The sequence below is a fragment of the Strigops habroptila genome, chromosome 2 (assembly GCF_004027225.2).
Source record: "Strigops habroptila isolate Jane chromosome 2, bStrHab1.2.pri, whole genome shotgun sequence".
In the NCBI taxonomy this organism is placed as follows: domain Eukaryota; kingdom Metazoa; phylum Chordata; class Aves; order Psittaciformes; family Psittacidae; genus Strigops; species Strigops habroptila.
Window position 1 is genome coordinate 88384119 of NC_044278.2, and position 20561 is coordinate 88404679.

The 20561-nt window shown below is 36.1% G+C and overlaps 1 protein-coding gene across 1 annotated transcript in view; it reads left to right on the plus strand.

Annotated features, from left to right (window-relative positions):
• DIAPH3 (diaphanous related formin 3) overlaps positions 1-20561 on the plus strand; it is a 231025-nt gene that overhangs the window by 4566 nt on the left and 205898 nt on the right. The window contains 3 exon segments of the mRNA XM_030477090.1: positions 6393-6425; positions 14872-15045; positions 20024-20128. Coding sequence (XP_030332950.1) covers positions 6393-6425; positions 14872-15045; positions 20024-20128 — 312 coding nt within the window.

The following is a 20561-nucleotide window of genomic DNA, read 5'->3' on the forward strand; positions in this document are numbered from 1 at the left end:
CCCTTGAGGTTTAGGGCTTGGTGAAAAGAGGAAATTAATTGAAGGATGGCAGAGACTATGCCTGTTTTCTGTTTATACACAGACTGAGCAGGAAACTTTCTGCTGGGGGGTGGGTAAAAAGCAGTTGCTTGCCACTTCCTCTCCTTCGTTCCTTGCTCCCCTCCCCCCCCCTTTTTTTTTTCCTTCCTTAGAAATGTTTGGACCTCATAGAATCATAGAATGGTTTGGGTTGGAAGGGACCTTAAAGATCACCTGGTTCCAACTCCTCTGCCGTGGGCAGGGACACCTTCTACTAGACCAGATTACTGAAAGCCCCATCCAACCTGGCCTTGAACAGCGAGCACCGGATTATGTGATTTCCAATTGCACTTTACTGGGATTACATCTTGTAGACGCTAGTCCTCGAAAGACTTCTATTCATCTTCAATTTCTAGCTCACGTTAGAGGTGTTTCTATTAATTTCAGTATACCATTGACCTGTCTTCAGTGGCTTTCAGGTTATGTTTTTGATTAAGTTCTTTGTGAAATTTATGAGTCAAGATGGCTTTCTTGTTTGCACCAATCTGTTAAAAATAGACAAATTAACACATGCATTTAACAGTGTCTGTAAATCAAAGCAAATGTAGTTAAGGGCAAAAGCACTTCCATTTCTCTAGCATAGAGTAGAAAGGTAAGACTGATCTGTGTCAATATCTTTAATTACGAAGTGACTGAATTATTGCTGCAGTTACGCTGCAGTGTAAGACCTTGAATCTCAATTAGTCTTTTAAAGAAATGATTGCTGAACAGATGTTTCCTAAGAGACTTTATTGCAGCTTTGTAAAACTGTAAATTCCTCATGCTGTTATTTTTGTTGGCATGAATTAACACTGTGGGTTATGATATTAAATTTTAGTGCTGTGTTCTAGCACTTTATTATATAATCTTACCTGTAAGCACCAATTTTGAGTTTAACTCATCAATGTCTAAAGAATATCACTGTGTGGAAACTGTCATGTTAAGATAATTTTGCCCCTGATTGCTTCTCAGACTGCTTTCCAAGCAACAGAGTGTGTGATAAAGCCATTAAATAAACGCTGAAGTAGTATATTGGAAATTAAAAGTAGAAAACACTGTTGGGTTATACAGCAGTTCCTAAATTGAGTTTAAAAACTGAGGTAGCAAAATTACTGAGGGAATATTGTGACGAAGGAGATCCTCCAGTGATAGCATTCACTGTAATCATCCAATTTGCATCTGTCTTGAGCCTACAGGTTTCCTTGCAATCCCTGCTTCAGTCTTGTGGTTGTGTTTCTGCTGGAGAATAGCCTTTGGGGAAAAACCAGCTAGTGTTGAATCTTTCTCGGTGGTAGAATTAACGGCAGTGTATTGTGGGATCTTTCTCACTTTCTAATATAGAAAGGTACAGAGGGGATTATGTGATTATATGCACATCCTGAGTCTTCATTTATCTAGTTTCAGTACTCAGGCTGAAGTTGGCCAGTTCTTCCAAAACTCATCATTGCATCTTGTTTGAACCCTCTTTTTATTTATTTATTTTTTTTTTTTTTTCTCTCTCCCTACAGCTACCTGTAGGCTGTGAGCTCTTCTTAATGTATCCAGAAGCTCCACATGTGTGCGGTGGTTTGGAGAGGGTGTTACGTGTTGTTTGTTTTTTTGCCGCCTTCTGCAAGGAAGGCAAAAATGAAGATCTCAAAAGTGTTTAGATACCAGGATTTATTTTATTTTTGGTAAATTGAAGTATTTCACTGTAGTGGAGGGCATGCATGTTGAAATTCTTGTTTAGCTGCCTGAGAACCTGTTACTTTGCATGGCTAAAACTCCTCTTACACAGGCAGCGGTATATGGCTTGGTGCTTGTCTGTCTTCTAATTTCATTTATGATCAACAAATCAGACTTTGTCTGCCTCTCTGGCATACAAACAATGTCTGTCCCTGCGAGGCATGATCTGAGTTCAAGTGCCAAACATGCTGTTTTGAAATGTGCTCTTTTCATTTGGAAAGTTAGATGAGCAATGTCACTCTATGCTCAAGTGACAGTGAAAAGAGCATTTGTGGAGAATGGAGATGCTGCCCCTTTTGGTAGAGTGCCAAAACTTTTAGATGATATAGAATAATACCCTGTATTGTGCTAGGATATTCTTCATTGTTTCCAGGCACAGTGAGCTGTCGTGCTGGTGGGAAAAAATGCTGAAGTCATGAGACCGAGGTACTGTGTGAGAAGATGTCATTCTCCTGAGTTCTGGTCCTGCTTGCCTGGACTGGTTGTACCACGTTTAGATAGAATTTTGTTTATAAACATGCATATGCAAAGATGGAGAAGTAACTGTAATGACACAAAAGATCACACTAGTACTGTTGATCCAATTAAGTATCATTTCTCATTTATTTGCTTCACTTCACTGTTTCTACCCAGAGTTGACTGGCAGGCAATTACATAGACAATGGCTCAAATTGCAGATTAACTGTCAGTATGTGCTTCTGTTTAGATATGCAACATAAGATCATCCTCTTCTACGTGACAATAAGACTTTTTTTTTTTAATTGTGAATACACATGAAGTCAAGAGTATTTGGCTTACTTTCTGTAGCTGGGTGGTGCAGAAGTTGTATCACATGTGGCTTCATCGTATATGACCTTTTCAAAGAGTACTCTTTCTGTTCCTTTGTGAACGTCAGCTGATATGTGTCCTATTGTACTTTGCATTTTCTGTCTAAGGCTCTCTATCTATGATGTTTTTGAGATCAGGCCTTTTGACAGCTTATCAAGGGCATTGTACCATACACCGAATGTGTGTGTAGATCTTGTACCCAATGAAATTGGTTATTTACCAGTATGCCTGAGGGAAATAATCTTCAATAAGGGGTAATTCTATGTCAGATTGCTTGCTTTCTTCAAAATCTGATATATCTATATGCTTCTTTATTATTGTGACTGAACTTTAACTAAACTGCTTCTACTCAATTGCAAACCAAAATGACCTCTTCCTCCATGTCCCACACTAGAAACTAAGTTAGCTTGGAAAATGTAATTTAAAAAACTTTAGTTGTTTATCAATGTGTTTGTACAGCTGAAGACAAAGCAACTGTGATAATTCTGCTTTTCCAGCTGTAGGTGATACTGATAACTCTGGACTGTTGAAGTGTCCTAATTAACTCTTTAATCTCTTCATGATTTTGTATTGCTTTGACTAGATAACAGGATGTCAGTGTACTTAAAACATTGTTAATTTGTTTTTTAATTTTGTATATCTACTTTCTACATGAAAACCAGACTAGAGTAAAAATTGTATGTAGCTCCTATGTTCTCAAAACCAATAATTTTATTGTTCTGGAGTAGTTCACGGAAGGCACAGTATAGCATATTAGTCTTCTAATCCATTGCAGAGTAGTATTTTGTAAGTTTATATCACGTTTTTAGCAGTAACTGAATATTGGAGGAGTATTACTTAAGCGAGATTTATTTACTTGCAGGCCTAAGTTTAAGGCAACCTGTTCACTTGAGCAGAGTATCTTCTGTGAGCTGATGCATCCAGACCTAAAAATAAAAATACATTCCTGTGGTAGTAAAGCACTCTAGCCTCTAACGGTCGTCTAGTTATTTTTTCCTCCTTATTAGATATGTGTGTGTTTTGTATGACCTGGGAAGAATAAAAATATGCTCCTGTTCTTGAGTCACAGCACTCTAATTTTAATGCTATTAAAGACCAGGAAAGTGGCAACTAGTTTTACTTTGTACAGTCTTGCCAGAAGAGAAGGAGTTGGTGAGGGAAAGGGGAAAAAAGATCATTGCAGTTCTTGTATTTTAACCAGCTCCTCTGACTAAGAAGTATCATAACATAAAATTCACAGATTAAGTCTTTTGACATGTCTTACTGCAAGTAATCTGCTTAGAATGAAAATCTTCTTTGTTGTATGCTTTGAGGTAGAAGTTTGAGTCTCATCTCAAACTTATATACATTCCACTGAACACAACATCACTTCCACTTAGGAACAGGTGTTGTTCCCTTTCATATTAGAGTGGTAAAAGATCTGGACATGAGGTTGTAGTTTGCATGGGGTTTCTCCTGTTTCATAAAGAAATCTCCAAATGCAATGTCACCAGTGTTGATAGGTGAGTGCTGGTTAAGCAGGTCTGCTTCCCTATAGAAGTTACTTTTGAACTAGACCCTACAATATTATATGAAAGAGGTCTTATGCTGGTATTTTTAGACTCCTGTACTGTAGGTAGATAGTAAGATGAAGAGTTAGGAGGCTCATATCTGTATATTGAGCATCTTATGCCATTATGGTGTCCTTTATTGGTTGCATTATAGTCTTTTTTTCACTAGTTAGTAAGATTACTTGGGTCAGTGAGATGTTCTGATATATTAAATGGGGAACTTACTATCCTGTATCACAGTAAATTCCACTGCTGAATTTCATAGCTTAATTGCAAGGTAGAACAGTAGCTTGAACTATCCCATTAACTATTATTTTTTTCAAAGAATAAAACCTGAATCTGAAAAATATTTCCTTGCTTTCATGGATGATGACGGTGTCTTGTACAGAGCAGTTGCAGACCATCCAATATCTCTTCCTAAGCGGAAGTGATGATGTGCTTCCTGTGTTTAGTGGAATGTACATGAGTCTCCAACTTCTACCTCGAAGCATACAATGAAGAAGATTTACATTCTAAGCAGATTACTCTGTCTCCTACCATGTTAGAGGAGTTTCACAATGGTATCTGTACATTGCTTAAGGCTTAGTGATTTAAAGTCGTGTGTGAAAAAGGAATAAATGTTTATGTTCTTTGCTACCAAGCTGCAGTGTAAGACCATATGTTAATGTTTTCTCCTGCAGTTTTGATCACTTAAGGGTAGAAGTATTATACCAACAACTTGCTAAATGTGAAGTCATGAGCTCTGGCAAATGACAGAAGTTAACGCCCATGCTGTCTTTGTAGCTATTTAGCAGAACGAGAACAAGTCATAAAACCCAGCTCTGTAGCAGTGTGTGGGGAAAAAGTCTGATCTAGCCATGCAGTAGGAAACACCAATGAAAAGACTGGGATACAGATCTTCAGTCTTCTGATGGGATTAAAGTATTTTCAATTTGTTGTTTTCATTTATTAGAAATCCTTGTCTCTTAGCACATGGAATGGGATTGTCATAAAAGTTCAGGGGTGACTAGCTCCAATTTTTATTTATTTAATTTTATTTTGATGGTAGAACTTACTCTGTGTCACCAAGTACTGAATGTTTCCTCACACTTCATTTGCTTTTTATTTTTAACTTCACAGCCACTCATCAGATGCTTCTTCCTCAGTTTGTTGACAATATTCAGAGTAGAGCTACCATGGGATAATATCTGACTTACACAAATTGTTCCTCAGTCCTGAGGGAGGAGCCAGAGAAGATGTCATAAGTAATGGTACCTAACTATTATTGACTTGATAAAGACAAAGCAAGAGTTTCCAAGTCTGATTAATTTGGAGATAGCCATTGACAGTTGCTGTAGCTGCCGCCAAGCTTTGTGCATGAGGCAGTGAGGGGAGTCTAAGAGTAGGATGAGAGTCTGTATCACTGAGTATGTGACTTCACATTCTTCCCATGTCTTTGTCGAGTCTGTTAGTAGCCTCTTCATAAAAACTATATATAGGATCCCTGCAACACCGACTCATCAGCTGCCAATGTTCTTTGGTGCTGCTCTTTGGGTTTGTGCAAGATCTGAACGTTCTAGTACTTACTCTGTTTGTAAATGTGCAGTGGACAGCCAAAGAGTTGGTTCGGGAACTCTTGTTTCACACAACAGTGACTGATCTGTAGATTTTTGAATGTTACTACTAATAAATGCTAGTGTCACTTTCCGCTCATAACTTTGTGTTCTGCTTGCCACATAGGCATTGCTTGAGAGTAGTCAACAGTCTCAGTTGTTTGAGTGCTGCGCTTGGCAGATAGTTTTGAACTGTTGAGGAACTCTTTCTGTTGAGTTTAAAATTTCTGGACAGATTTCTTGGTGGCCTACCCACAAATGTTTTGAGGAGACATAAGTCTTATAGCTGAATTATGAGCAGGTCTTCTGTTCTAGTATATTTAGCTATAAAATACAATCAAACACAACTTGTTCCAAGCTCTGCTTGATTTATATTCTTCTGGTATTATTGTATCTTAAGGGTCAGACTACAGATTGTTTTGAATCTCACTGTATTCCCTCTGTAACTTGCTGTGCACTGTAATCCAACAAAGTACAATTTGCCAAGAAACATCAAGTTCCGTGATTCAATACTGCTTAACTTGCATCTTACCTTGAATAACAGTAACTATAACTGAGACTTGCTTTTTTGTTTGTTTTTTTTTTTTGTTGTTTTTTACTGCACAATTGTGACATGACTGGTTTCCTGTTTGATTTACAGCACTTAAATATCAAGACACTGACAGATGATGTGGTAAGACAACTTAAATTTTGCTTTGGCTATGCTAAGCTAATAACCTTATCGCTAATGCAATAGAACCTTATTGATACAAGAAGCTCTTAATTGTGAAGTTAATTCAGTTAATTGGCAAAGTCTCACTTAAATGTTGACTATCTGTAGCATACTCGGTGCAAGCAGCAAAAATCTGTGGATGGCTTTGAAGTATGCTGTAATCATAGCTAAATGAGTTTGACAGGTAGTTGTGCCAATTTACATGCAGTATAGTTAAGATACCTGTGATTGCATGTTTAATGTTAAAGTTACTTAGGCTGCATGGCTAGCTTAAAATACCATGTTTAACAAACTAACAGTTGCTTCTAAAACTCATTAATGCTTGTTTCAAACAGAGTTAGGTATATTCAATGTTATGTTAGCACTGTTTCTCAAACTTCATCTGTCTGAACAGCAGATGAGGTTCTGTATCACAAAGCAGTTTTTTTTCCTTCTTCTGAAGTTACCTATTTCATTGTTTGTAATATTCTTTTGTAGGTAAGAATAGCTTTCCTTAAAGTGGATCATTTATGGTCTTTGAATTTATCTAGGAGGTAATGTTCTGTAGGTATCTAAAGATCACCTGTTACGACTTCAGTGCTATACAGAGTTCTTCTGAAGTACTTTTGTGCATGACTGAGAGCTTAAGTGTAGAGAGTTTTATGCTGAACAATATGCAACGTGCTTGTGCTGAAAAATACTGTTGTTTCCTAGCTTAGGAACCAATATTCCTGATTAGGTGTGCAAAGGTGGTAGTGTTGAGCATGTTGCCTCCATGTATCTTTCCTAGATTAACTTAAATCACCTGTTGCTAATTCTTTAGCAGAGTTCCATGGATGGGAGATTGTTATTAAGAAATTTGAGTCTGACGGGTTGATAATGCAACCTTGATTCTCTAAATTTGTGCTTTTCTTCAAAATGCTGAGGAAATGCTCACAGTTCTTTCAAAGCAAACTATTTTTTTGGTAACCAAAACTTAATTTTGGTAGTGTCATGAAAGGGTTAAAGCTTGGATGCACAAGATCTTGCTGTTTATTTGTTTCTGTGGATTTTTTTTTTTTTTTTTTTCAACAGGCTAGCTTGATCCCTTAGTACACTTACCCTTTCCTTAGCCTATTGGACTTGTCTAACTTGTAATGGTAGCCACTAGAAGTCAGCAGGTTTGTTTTGCTTGTTGGAATAAGGACAAAGAGCCTGATAGCTCTGTAGTAAGCAATCTCCTACCCAACTCCTTAAATTTCTTTGAGCATACTTAGGGCCCCTTCCTGAAAAGTAGATACAAAGTGTCCGTATATTTGTACATATATATACATATATATGTATTTTAAAGGGAAATGACAGCTGTTTAGTAAAAGGCTAACACTAAAAACAAGCAACTCAATCCCCAAATATCGCAGTGGCATACACTTTTAAAGATGTGTATTTTGTTCACTTGCAACTTCATCTTGAAACAAGGGTATGCTTTCCAGTTGACACTTTGTCCCTCTGAGTTTTCTGTTGGTTTAGTCTTTCTGTGTCTGTGTCTTAGTCTTTTTCTGGGAAACAGCTAATAATACTAGGTATCTGAGTCCTAGGCAGCTTAAACATGGCTGAGAACAGTTTTGGCATTTCACACCAAGCACAAAAACTGCTAAAGTTTTTTCTCCAAATTCGTTTTCTGCCAAGGGGGGAAATTGTAGTAAGAGTAGATTAAAAACCGGAAGGTTTAAGATTACTTGATTTTGTAGCTTTCAATGAAATAATGTATTTCCTTTCTTCTCAGGAACACTCATTTGCATGTTAACTTGCTCTCTGCTGCATTATGCTTTATAAAATATGTATAAATTGTTACTCACAGCCTGTTTCTTACAAATACAGTGTGGTAGCATGGTCACCAGGTACTTTTTTTAAAATTTAGGTAGGTTAGCAACATTTTGAGTCTAAAATGCAGGCTGCTTTCAATATTTGAATTGTATTGGATTATTCCTGAGACGCTGACGAATTGTCTACTTTTAGTGACAAATCTCCATAAAGTTCTCCATTGCTTTTTACACAATTGAAACATTTCTTTTACATTGTTTGTTTACAAACTGTGAAGACAGGAGTCTTAAGTCTTATTCCACAGAAAAGTGGCAAGTAGGTACCTAAAAACTCATCTACCTGCAAGATCACTGTGGAAGCAAGCCTTTTTTCTATCTCAAGTGCTCCACATTTCAACAACTGGTTTGTAAGGCTCATAAAGATTAAAAACCTCCATATTAACAGAATTTTGTTAAAAATATCTTATGTAGACAAAAATGAAATGCATGCTAAAAGTCCTTATAACTTAAAAGTTATAAAGTTGACTGATTTCATAGCAACTGCTGTAGTGATAAGAAAGGCTGTATAAATGCCAGTATATAGAGAAACTAGATTCAGAGTGAAATATGTTCTAGACATTCAAGATACGACTGCACAGGCCTAAACTCTGTAACCATTAGTTAAACGATTTGCTCTCAGGAAAGCTAAAATAATCTCTGGGAGATTGAGCATATTAGGAATAAGAAGTCATCTAATAAAAAGGATTCTTCTCTGTATCTTGGTTTATGCAATATACAAGACCTACAAGGATGCTGGAGAGGGACTCTTCATCAGGGACTGTAGTGATAAGACAAGGGGTAATGGGTTAAAACTTAACTAGGGGAAGTTCAGGTTAGATATAAGGAAGAAGTTCTTTACTGTGAGGGTGGTGAAGCACTGGAATGGGTTGCCCAAGGAAGTTGTGAATGCTCCATCCCTGGCAGTGTTCAAGGCCAGGCTGGACAGAGCCTTGGGTGACATGGTTTAGTGTGAGGTGTCCCTGCCCATGGCAGGGGGGTTGGAACTAGATGATCTTAAGATCCTTTCCAACCCAAACCATTCTATGATTCTGTTCTAAGTCTTTCTCTTACAAAAAGCTCTACTGCTATCAGTGGAATTTATCATATAGTAAGAAGTTAATTTTGTAGAGCAATTTGGCTGTCAAAGAAAGAATATACTTTGTTAATCTTTTAGAGCTTTGAGGAGGAAAAAGATGTTAAGAGGTCTTGGACTCAGAATCATTGGAAGTAACTTCTTTGATCTTATGTGAATGAAGTATTTTTGCTGCTAAGGGAAAATAGTAGTTTGCTGTTACTTCCAAAGAGAACGAAATAAGAACCAAATAAAACTTTGCTATCCATCCTGTGATGATTGCTTAATTTTGGCTCTTTCAGTTATTATTCAGTTATTATATCATTCAGTGATTCAAATTCTGATACCCAATTTGCAGTCAGTCTGAAGTCAACTCTGAGAGGGTGAATGCTGCTTATATAGACTTGTGATGTTTACTTTCCTTAGTACTATCTATTTGTCTTTCTATATATACTGAGAATGTCAAGAATACTGTTAATAGTTTTAAACAGTGGAGATCATTGTGTAACGCTTGATTGCAGGTTTGTGGGCTTTAAGCCCATGTGGACTCAATCATTTTAAGGATCTTGTCTAACCTAAAAGACACTTTGAATTATTCTAGTATTTTAAGTAGCAAAAATTGTTCCTATGCCAAGAATATCTGCTACTACTGGCAAGGTGGCTGTGAACATGTGAGCCGTGCTGGGTAAAATATATCCTTTGTTCTGTTGGGGAAGGGAAATGTAAGGAGGAACATGCATCCTGTTACCCAACAGAGGCAAGGCTGCTGTAGTTCTATGACCCACAGGTCCGACCAATACTGAGGCTGGAGCTATGTCCTACCTGTGTCAGTTGCTTTCTTTCAAGTAGTTTCCTTAATGTGGCTGTGTTTAAAAAATATGCATTATAAATTAAATCCTTATGGGATTTCAATATTGCTCTGACAATACCACTTTTGAAATAAGCCAGCATATTTTCTTGTACTACTAGTAATAAAAAAGCGCAGCTCAAATCTTTTTTGCACTGCATGCATGATTTATGTTTAAAGATATGCGGGAACTTCATCATTCATTCGCATATCTTGTCTGCCAAGTGATTAGTGAGATAACTTTTCCTTGTGCAGATGCTGTCAGCAGTGTTAATGTGTATATTCAGGAACTTGGTTTGCCTCTCATACACTGCTGGAGCGTGTTGGTAGGGTTTGGCTGCTGTACTTTTCTGAAGCTATAGTTTCACAGAGCTGTGTGATGGATGGAGCAGAGCAGTGGAGGAAACACTACCATAAGACAGTTTTAAACTCTTATTACAGTGCAAGGGGGCCATAACAATAGAGTTTCTGCCAAGGCTTCCAGAGAATCTTCAAGCTGGTGAATGTAAATGCTACTGAAAAGCATTCTCATGGTAACTCTTGGTCACATGTTTACCATGGTTTATTTTTTCACTGTGTTTGAGTTATGAGGTTAAGATTTTTTTTCAGCTGCCTTGCTGTTTTTGTCTCGTGGAGAATGCGAACTGGCAGAATAAAGTACACAGCTTTATAGATGTTTCAGTCTCTGGCACTAGGAGGCATAAAGACATAGAAGCTAAAATATATGCAAACCGCTCGCTGCTCTAAGTTTATGACTAAAGACTTCTCATGCCTTTCATGCTGGGGGGATCTAGTCTTAGCAATAAGAACTGTGCAGATTATATCTTTAATAGCTTCTCTCCTGTCCTAGTTAATTTTTGTTTATCTTTTCCCTCCTCTTCCTCTTCCTTCCCAATTAAGAAAAGAACCAGATCAAACCCCCTACCTTTTGACCAAAAAAGACTTATGACTGTCTCTATTAGTTGTTGCTAACAAAATAGTGGTGTATCTGTGTTATTTCTAGAATTATGCTTACCCTTGGGTAAGAAACTTCTTCCCACCTTTAATGTTTTTTCCTTTCCAGAGTTAACTTCTTTTCAATTACTTTGACTTCTCTTTTCAGTATCGCATAATTTTTAAACATAAGACTATGCAGCCTATATTGTGATTACATGAGCAGTTCACTTTTTTTTTTTTTTTTTTTTTTTACAATTTCAACAAGAATAGTTTTTAATGAATATTGCGGCAGCATTTTTGTACTCTGTATTTAATTATTTTACTGTTGTTTCCGTTTAGATTATGTATCCGAAATAGTTCTTCTCATCTTTGGTAACTCTGTGCTATGATGGTAGGAATAGATATTTTGAATTAACAAGCTGGTTTAGAGATTCCCTGTTATGTTTTTGTATAGTGTATTAAAAGAATTCTAGCTTTCTCTTCTGAGTGCCCAGAAGTATATAATTGCACTTTTATTTCCTTCTTATTCCTTTATTGCCTTTGAAATCTTAACTCTGTACAGTCTACTCTGCCTTCCATTAGTACATCAAACCAGATATTAATTTGGGGAATTTCAAAGAGACTTTACTGTTGAAATACTTTATATCAAGAGCATATGAAATACTGTTTATTGTTTGGTTAATTTTAATGTTGGCCCTACAAAGACTCTAAGGGGAAAGTTTGTCCCTTTCGGAAAATTATTGTCTTAAAGCACTGTTCCTGTATGGGTCTGTATGTATTTATTGGTAAAATAAATACCAAAAAAAAAGGTAGACATCTGTAGAAAATATGGAAGGTCAAACCTGCTTTCAACTGTAGTGACACTTTGTATCAAAGCTGACTTTCCCCATGCAAAAACCACAACAGTTAGCCTGATTTAAAATGTTTTGGTGTAGCATGGAAGATTATTGAACTATATTTTTGCCATTTTCTCCTCTATGCACTTGGATCGCCAGCAGCGATCAGTGGTAGATTTCATTACAACCAAGCAATGAAATTTCTATTCTTTCGGTATAGTGGTTTCTGTGGACCATGAAAGTATTCGCCTGTATGGAATAACAAGAGGTATTAACTTTTTTGAAGCACTATCAATGTATAATTCAAGAGAAGCGTTTGTAGAATACCCACACTATACTGCTGTGCAGGTCTTGTGAGTTTGAGGTTTTTTTTTTTTTTTTTAATGTGTGAAAATCTTACTCTTAGGCTGCATTGTTTTAAATTATTTGTTTGACACATGTTTATACGTGCTTATAATCCTAGTATCTCGCTCTGTCTCACATGTTCTAATCAAATATATACCAAGAGTTTGCTTCCCTTCTCTAGGATATGTGGTATAGAATTTGGTGAATGTGGGGAATATGAATGTTATGGCCTTATCTGTAGTGTTGCAAAACATCTGCCATACAGTCTAATGTTCAAGAGGAGCTTAAAAATAAAGCATAAGCTAAAAATGTGAACAAATTTAAATATATCTTTTCAAGGATGGATGGTCTCTCATCCCTGGATTGGTGCTGCATGTTACTAGTGGAGCAAGAGCAGCTCTTAGACTGCAGGGGGTATTTCATGGCAGAGACTGGGGTGGTTCTGCCTGGCCAGAACTGCTGTTGCTGCTGCTGTTTGGTGCAGGGGAAGGAAGAGAGGACACTTCGGCATCATGTACTGTAAGGAAGGGGTCAAGATTTTTCAGGAGATGGGATAAGGAGTGTACAGCGCACACTTCTGTTAAACCTGATTTAGTAAATTCTCTGCTGACTGAACCATGGGCTGAATTTTTTTTTTTTTTTTTTTAACCAGAGTGTCTTCCTTCTGCCCCTGCTTCAATTCTGTGTATGAAGAATCTTCAAATATAATGGTTTATTTCTTAGGTTACGCACTTGATAGTGAATAGTAGGGCACGGAGAAGCTACTGGCTAATTCTTTGGAGTAGGTGTGCTGCCTTTTGTTGGTGCTCAGTGAAAGACATTGTTTGAGAAGAATAATCTCATATCATATGATTTTTTTAAGATTCCAGTGGAATTATTGCAGTTTGCAACCTGGCTTTATCCCCTCATGTTTATCAGAGACTTCTGCTTTTAAAGGCAGGAAAGGAAACTGCTGTCTAGTTGAGATGTAAGATGGTTTTTGTTGCCGATGATTCTGCTTCTCTTCCAATGATGTTACGCTCCGTTTTGCTTTTGCTGCATTCTTTCTTCCTGGGACTTGCCTGTGTAATTATTCCTTTAGAGTGTGCTTTCCTCACTGCCTGCTGGTTTGATATGTCACTGAAGAGCCCCATCATCCATGCTGAGTTCTTTTATGTTTATGCTATATTCATTTTCTTCTGCATGTTCTACAACCATCTGTATGTAAGTGGCTTATACTCTATTTCTGTGTTCCAAAACCTGTTCTTTTACAATTTTGAACAGGAAGAATTAAAGTATTTTTGTTTTTCTTCTAAGCCTCTCTTCATGGATGTCTAATAGTCAATTCTTGCTCTGACTAGAGTGGAACACTTGTACCCAATTTTTGCTACTGATTTTCTTTGCTCTCTGATCTTAATTTCACAGATGCTATAATAACTTTACTTGTCATTTAGTTTGGTAACTTTGATGTAGTTATTAAGTGATATCTCAAGATACTTATATTCAAGATATATTGAAGCCTCAGAATATTTTTGCATAGCATTTCAAAGATGTAAGTCTGTTGATGTGGTTGAAATCTTGTCCAAAATCTCTTATGCATCAGATGCTACCATAACTTCCTTCTGTGTTGACAAGCGTAATACTGATGTTTGCATCTGTTCAAAAGGCTGCTACAGAGGTGATTAAGATTTAGCACATCTTGTTGAGTATGTCAGCCGCTTTTGTGTTCTGTTGGCTGTTGCCCATATACATTTAAACATGCAAGCTGTAACAATGAAAATGTCTAAAATTTCACTTAGTAAGTCTTTATCGAAAAGGTGATGGATACCTAACCAGTAAAAAAAAAAAAAACCAACCCACAATCTAAACCACTTTTCCAAAGAATTTTTTTTTGCTCTTGGAAGGGTAAAATTAGAGTGACTGTCTCATGTTGGTGATAAGACTTAAGGATTATCCATAAAACCATAGGTGTATCCTGCTTAATTCTAATAAATGAGCTGATGGTTTTTATGCTTTTCCTAAATTAATTTCTAAATAATTGGAGCACAGAAAGGCGCTAAGTTTTGGATAACATAAATAAAAAAAATAGAGCAGTGTCTTAGTTATGCTAAATTGTCTTTTAATAAAAAGTAACTTCTGTATATTCTGTATAAAAATGCAAATCTGTATATTCTATTACAATGTCAGGAGTACAGCTCTTTCAGGGTAACAAAAACCATTTTAGAACTATGCTTTTGGTAAATAAGCCTGCTTTTTCATATGCTACATGTAATGGTTGGGAAGAACTCTTCATAAATTGGTTTTGTAGATATCTTTGCTTCCAAACTTTCTGTAAAATTCTCATGTTCTGCATGATTTCTCCATAATGTAATGGAATTCTGGTCTGTTAACTCCAGTGCTAAGGCAACTGACCGTTACATGCATATTTAGGAAAACCCTTTAAAATAAGGCAGTTAAATAACAGGCAAGTTACCACAGAAAAATAAGGATGTTTAGTTTCCAAGAATGCCCATCTTAATTAGGGTTACACAGAGTTGAAACAGTATGTGATATGTTACACCTTTTCTGTTTTCAGTTGGATAGATTTGCCAGTATAAGAATTCCAGGAAGTAAAAAAGAACGACCTCCTCTGCTGCATATGAAGCATTCGCATTCTACGGATTGGTCATCCACACCTATGGACACGGAGGATTTTGCTCCTAAAACCCTGTCAGAAAGAGAAATTATAGCGCTGTTTGAAAAAATGATGGTAAGGGTCTTATGCTGTTTTCCTTTACTTAAAGGATGACAAGGTGGCTAACTGACAGGTGGGGGCCTTCTTTTGTACATGTGTTCTGATCTTCACCTGAGTTATTAATACTGTTGTTGTGAGTTGTAATTGTGTAGTTTTTAGGGTGTTTCTCAGGGGATGAAGTCTTTGAATTATTTTGACAAGATCTTTCTCCAGATATATTTAAAATGGAAACTAAAGGTTTCTGATTATTAGAAGTGAGATTATGCAACAGATTTTGAGGAAAACAAACAAAACAAGAAATGGAGAGTCCTGATGGCTTTCAAGATGACCTGAAACTTTTACGAAGAGATTTTATACCTCTGAATGTCACAGCAGGGTTTTGTTCTGAAATTATGTTCTCTGTCATTCTGGCACAAAAAAACCTCTCAAGGTTCTTGCCTCCAAAGCAGCATTTGTCTGCACATGCAGTCTCAAATTTTCTTCTTTCCCCAGCTGTCATTGTTATTGTGCTACAAAAGAGCAGTCACTTGCTGGAAAGATCATGTGGCATTGGTACCACCTCTATGGGTTGAGGTTTTTTGTCATGGTGATGATGACATTTTGGGCAATTGAAAACTAAACATGGAATGGCCATGAGAGAAGAGAGTTAACTGCAATCTCAAGAGCACAAGAGGACATTAACAAGGAGAGTGATGTCTAGTTTATTATTTCTTTCTCTGCCCCACAACAAGTAGCTCTTGAAACACAAAGGGACTGCCAGGGACTGGGATGTGGAGGAAATCAAATGTGCTATGAGAGAACTACCTTTATGGAATTTCTAATTCCTAGTACTCAGTAATGTTAGTTTAGTCATGAAAATGCTTTTGTAGAACTGTTGAGAGCCATGACTGAGAGAGAGGATTCAGGATTTTAATTTTTCAGGTTAAGCTGATGGAGAGGACAAATTTACTGTGTTATCAACTCTTCTGCCTGTACTTGTTCTCACATGGTTCATTTTTCTTGGGGTACCTTGGTGCCTAAGATACTTTAGTACTTTTAAGAAATTTCACTATGAATGGTAGTTGCTCAAATGTTAGGAAATGGGAGAGGTTTATTTTTTTAAATAACCTTGAAGGTATGTCTCCCTGTGCACATCCCCTGCTACGTAAGTATCGGTTTTATTTCTCTACCGTTCCACAGGGATTTTGATATAGGATAGTGTGTGATATTGAGACTATGTGATAAAAAATGCAAACTTTCAGTAAATGCTCAGAAACCTACTACTGTATGTCTAGGTAAACAGGAATGCTTGTATCCAGGCTTATTTCCATGGATTCTGAAGCAATTAATTCCAATTTTATAACTACTTTGCAAAAATGTTAATGATGACATCAGGGTAATTTCAATGCTTTCCTAGTCTCATTGAATAACAAAGCACTTAAACTACTTCATTAGTGTTATTTTAGCTATAACATATAATGCAGAAGGGATTCTTCAGATTATCCACACTTGAATGGACTGGAATAAAGCTAGTTTAATCACAGTAGATTATGCAGCTAATTATATATCGTAGCCTTTAGTTTGCTCTTTTGACCAAATTAAGTGATTTGGGGGGTGGTGAACAACTTGAATGTTGTAGCCAGGCTTTTAGAACTGATTTTGCACAAAACGAAAAGTCAATTGGTTAGTACTGAAGGGAGCAGTTTCTGAATTCTGAAGTTTCAATGAACATGTTACATTATACTTTGGGTTTTCCTAGATGCCTGCAGCTTCCTTCTCCCAGTATTTTATGCAGTGGTGTCTTGTGTGGTTTTGATAGCAAAAATGATGAAAGAACTCATAAAAAGAGACAATTAAAGCTCCTTTAATTTCTGTTAGTGCTATTAGGAAAATATCTGTGTGAAATTACTTGTTCTTATTTTCCAATGAGACAAATTATATTTTTGCTCACCCGTAGAATAACTTTCAATGATTTAAGAAGAAATAAGAGAATGGAGTTGAAGATTTTATAAACTAAGCCATGTGTGATATGCCCCTTGTAATGCTGAATACTTCTTATCTGTATAAATCAATTGCTTTAATGATGTTTCATTTCTTAAAAAGAACAACAAAGAAATTACTTTTTACTGTGCACACAGACAGAATATTTCTTATAAATAAACCTGCTGTTACATTTAGGATTATGGAATATAGTTTGTACTGATAGGTTTCTTAACACCCCATCACCTCCCCCTTCTTTTTTTAACATGATTAAAAGTTAGATACTTTTTGCAGGAAAAACAAGCCCCTTTTTTCCTCTTATTTAAGAAGTTATTTTTCAGAAAACTTAAAAGAGCAAGTCTGAAAGGAGTACAAAACTGCTTTTAAATGAAGAATGAACTTCACAGTGGCTACAGGCTAATGTCAAAAACCTTTTGTTGTTTGTGTTTTTGTTTGTTTCTCCCCCCCCCCCAGTAGGATATACATGCATTTCAATGTTATGGAAGAAACCCGTTTGGCGTATTGCAGGCAAGGTACTGATGATGTGATAACTCTCAGAAAACAGTGAGAAAGACCTAGCCATATATTTTTGTGAAACTTTAAATGGAATACTTTGGTTTCAGTCTTCTTAAATTTCTCTTTATGTAGGTTTTAAAAACACAATTTAAGTCTAAAATAAAATACAGCTACCTTTATTAAATATACATGTAAAGTGTATTTTCATTTGAAGCCAGTATTGCTATACAATTGTATCCCTGTGGAAAGGAATCCTGAGGCACAGCGTTGCAAAGATATTTATTGGAACTTGCAGGAAAAAAACAAATTTGTCTCGTAAGGTCAAGCTGGACTTGATTTTAGTAATCTATAGTGTGGGTTGTCATGTACATATCTCAACAGATGTGGTGTTAATAAGAATAGTCATAAATACGATGTTGTGCATTTAATAGAAGGTAGTTAATTAAACTGAAGTATTACATAAAATGAGAAATACCTGTAGTAAGACAACAAATGGAAGGCCAGAGGGAATGCTAACATTATAGTATTTTTGACAATTTGATTTGATTTTGATCCCTCCTATTTTTAAGCTAAGGAAATGTCTTAGATAAGGTATAAAGATTTTTGAGAAGTTGTTGAGAATTTAAGGTTATAGTATTTTGCTGGCTTTCAAAGAACATGTTACTGAAAAAAATATTTAAAGTAGTAAATTGAAAACAACTTTCTTATGTCCTTTTATTTAAAATACCTTTTAACAGTCTCCAAATCTTTGTCCAAAACCATGTATCAGTGTCAGAATTCACTGGTGAATTCTCAAAGTCCTGGCTACTTATGTAATTAATGCCAAGTGCTTGACCAGTAAATTAAAATGTTTAGATTGATTTGTCGTGTAACTGGTTTAAACTTTTAGGTTTCCACCTGACCATGTGTAGCCTCCTTTCTTGTTCTAGCTCTTTTAGACAAAGGTGTTTTGCGCTTAGGAGGTAACACCAACGTGCAAGCTAGCTGCCACGGATGCAAAAGGCTACAATATTATTGCTTGGATGAAAGAATTTTTACATGCACCCTGTACTTACTTGATACTAAAAATATCACATAATAACATTGTATATGTGGTATCAAATGTACAAATCTGATACTAGAAATCCACTACATAGTATCAAAAAAACCCCCAAACTAAATAGTAATTAAATAAAAAGTAATAATTTAAATGCATACTAGAGGGAAGTGAAGAACTTTTTCTAGTCCTTAAGGAAACAGAAGACTAACATTTATATGTGGGGAAAAATCTATGCAAAATTGCCTTACTTGGAAGGGGTCAAGCATTTTCTGCAGTGTCTTCTTACTTGGATTTATGCAAAACTCTAAATGGTTCTAGGAGTTGTGCTTGGTTCTGTCCTATTTGATATGAAAACTAGCGAAAGACAAGGAAACTTAAGTTTCAGTGTAGTATAAAATTTTTGACTTTAGGGTGGGGTTTTTTTTTCCTGTTTTTTTGTTTTTTCCCCCTTAAAATTCTAAGTTTATGAGTTTGCTCGCTGTTTGTCTTTGATTTCTGACTAGGTGAAATAGCTTTGCTATCTAGATGCTTACCTACTGATTTTGTAGCATTGCTCCTGCCAAAGCTGGTGGGGATTCACCTTGTGAGTCTCAGCTGAAAATAACTACAGTAATTCTTGCTAAGCTTGGGTGACCATAGTAATGCTGTATGCTTATATGTGCATGTGCCTAAGTTGTTTCTGTTTCTTAAGCTTTTTTTTTTTTTTATTTTTTTTTTCTGTACCTCCAGTGTGATAGGAGATGTCATTTCTCACAGTTGTGGAACTGATTACAATGATCAGAGCATTTCTAGACTGGAACAGTAGAAGTCCCTTTGTCAGAAATGTCAATGAATAGCTGGTGTGTGGCTTTGAATGTAGTTCTGCACATGCTTTTTTGACCTCTGGGTTTTTGTTGGAATGAATGAATTGTGATGGGGTTTTGATGACAGATGAAGGTGTTGATTTAGTGATCAAATCATCAAGAATTCAGGTCTTACTTATTGTCTTACTTATTGTAAGGGTATTATTTTGTGGACTACACTCAGTGCAAAGCAGATTCTTCTGCCCAGGATTAAGTATTTGGGAACTGAGGAACAGAATTATAGAACAAATTTAATATATTATTAAAAAGATCTTTCTAAGAGACTGGTTTGAGTACTTTATAAATATTTTAGGAAGTGTTAAGTAATGCTTTTCTGTTGTGGGTGTGTGTGAAACTGCAGGTGATTTCTAAGAGATCATGCTAGTAGTGGTTGTGGTGCACTTGTTTATCCTGGCATAGTTGGCTGGTTTTTTAGTCTGAGTTGCTAGGGAATATGGATAAGAATTTTCATGATTTTGAGTAACTAACTTATGCAAAGTTGTGTAACAGATTTCAATAGCTCAAGTTCGTATTTTTGTGTCTTTTTTTTAAGTTAATCTCTTATAGTTAAACAATTGTGTTGCTGGATAACATTTAAAACTACTTTTTTTGGTTTTCTTTTTTCCTCCCATTCTAGGAAGATATGAATTTAAATGAAGACAAGAAGATGCCATTGAGAGAAAAGGATTTTAATACCAAAAAAGAAATGGTGATGCAATATATTAGCACTGCTTCAAAGTCTGTAAGTAAATGTCTCCTGAATTATAAAAGTTAGTTAATGTTTAGCTTATTTCATGTTGGAGAGGAAAAAGTGATGCATGTGTGTTACATTCTTCTGACTAACTCCTGTTTTTCATAGACACAAACATTTTTAAGGGGCACTATCTCATTTTATAAGCTCCAGTGAAAGATACTCACTTGTACTTGTGTGTGCCTTCTGATACAGAACAGCACTTCTTCTTGGTAAAGGTATGGCTATTAGTGGAGACGGAAAGATTTTTCATAAAACTTGGAAAAGCTTGATGTGGTGAAGATTTTTCTTTTCTAGCACTGTTTAAAAAGAATTACTTAACTGGTTATTCTTTTTCGTACTTGACTTCAGTACAGAATTCATGTTGTGATGCTGTGAAATAGTGGATAATGAAATTATTTGCACATGAACCCAATTAGTGTCC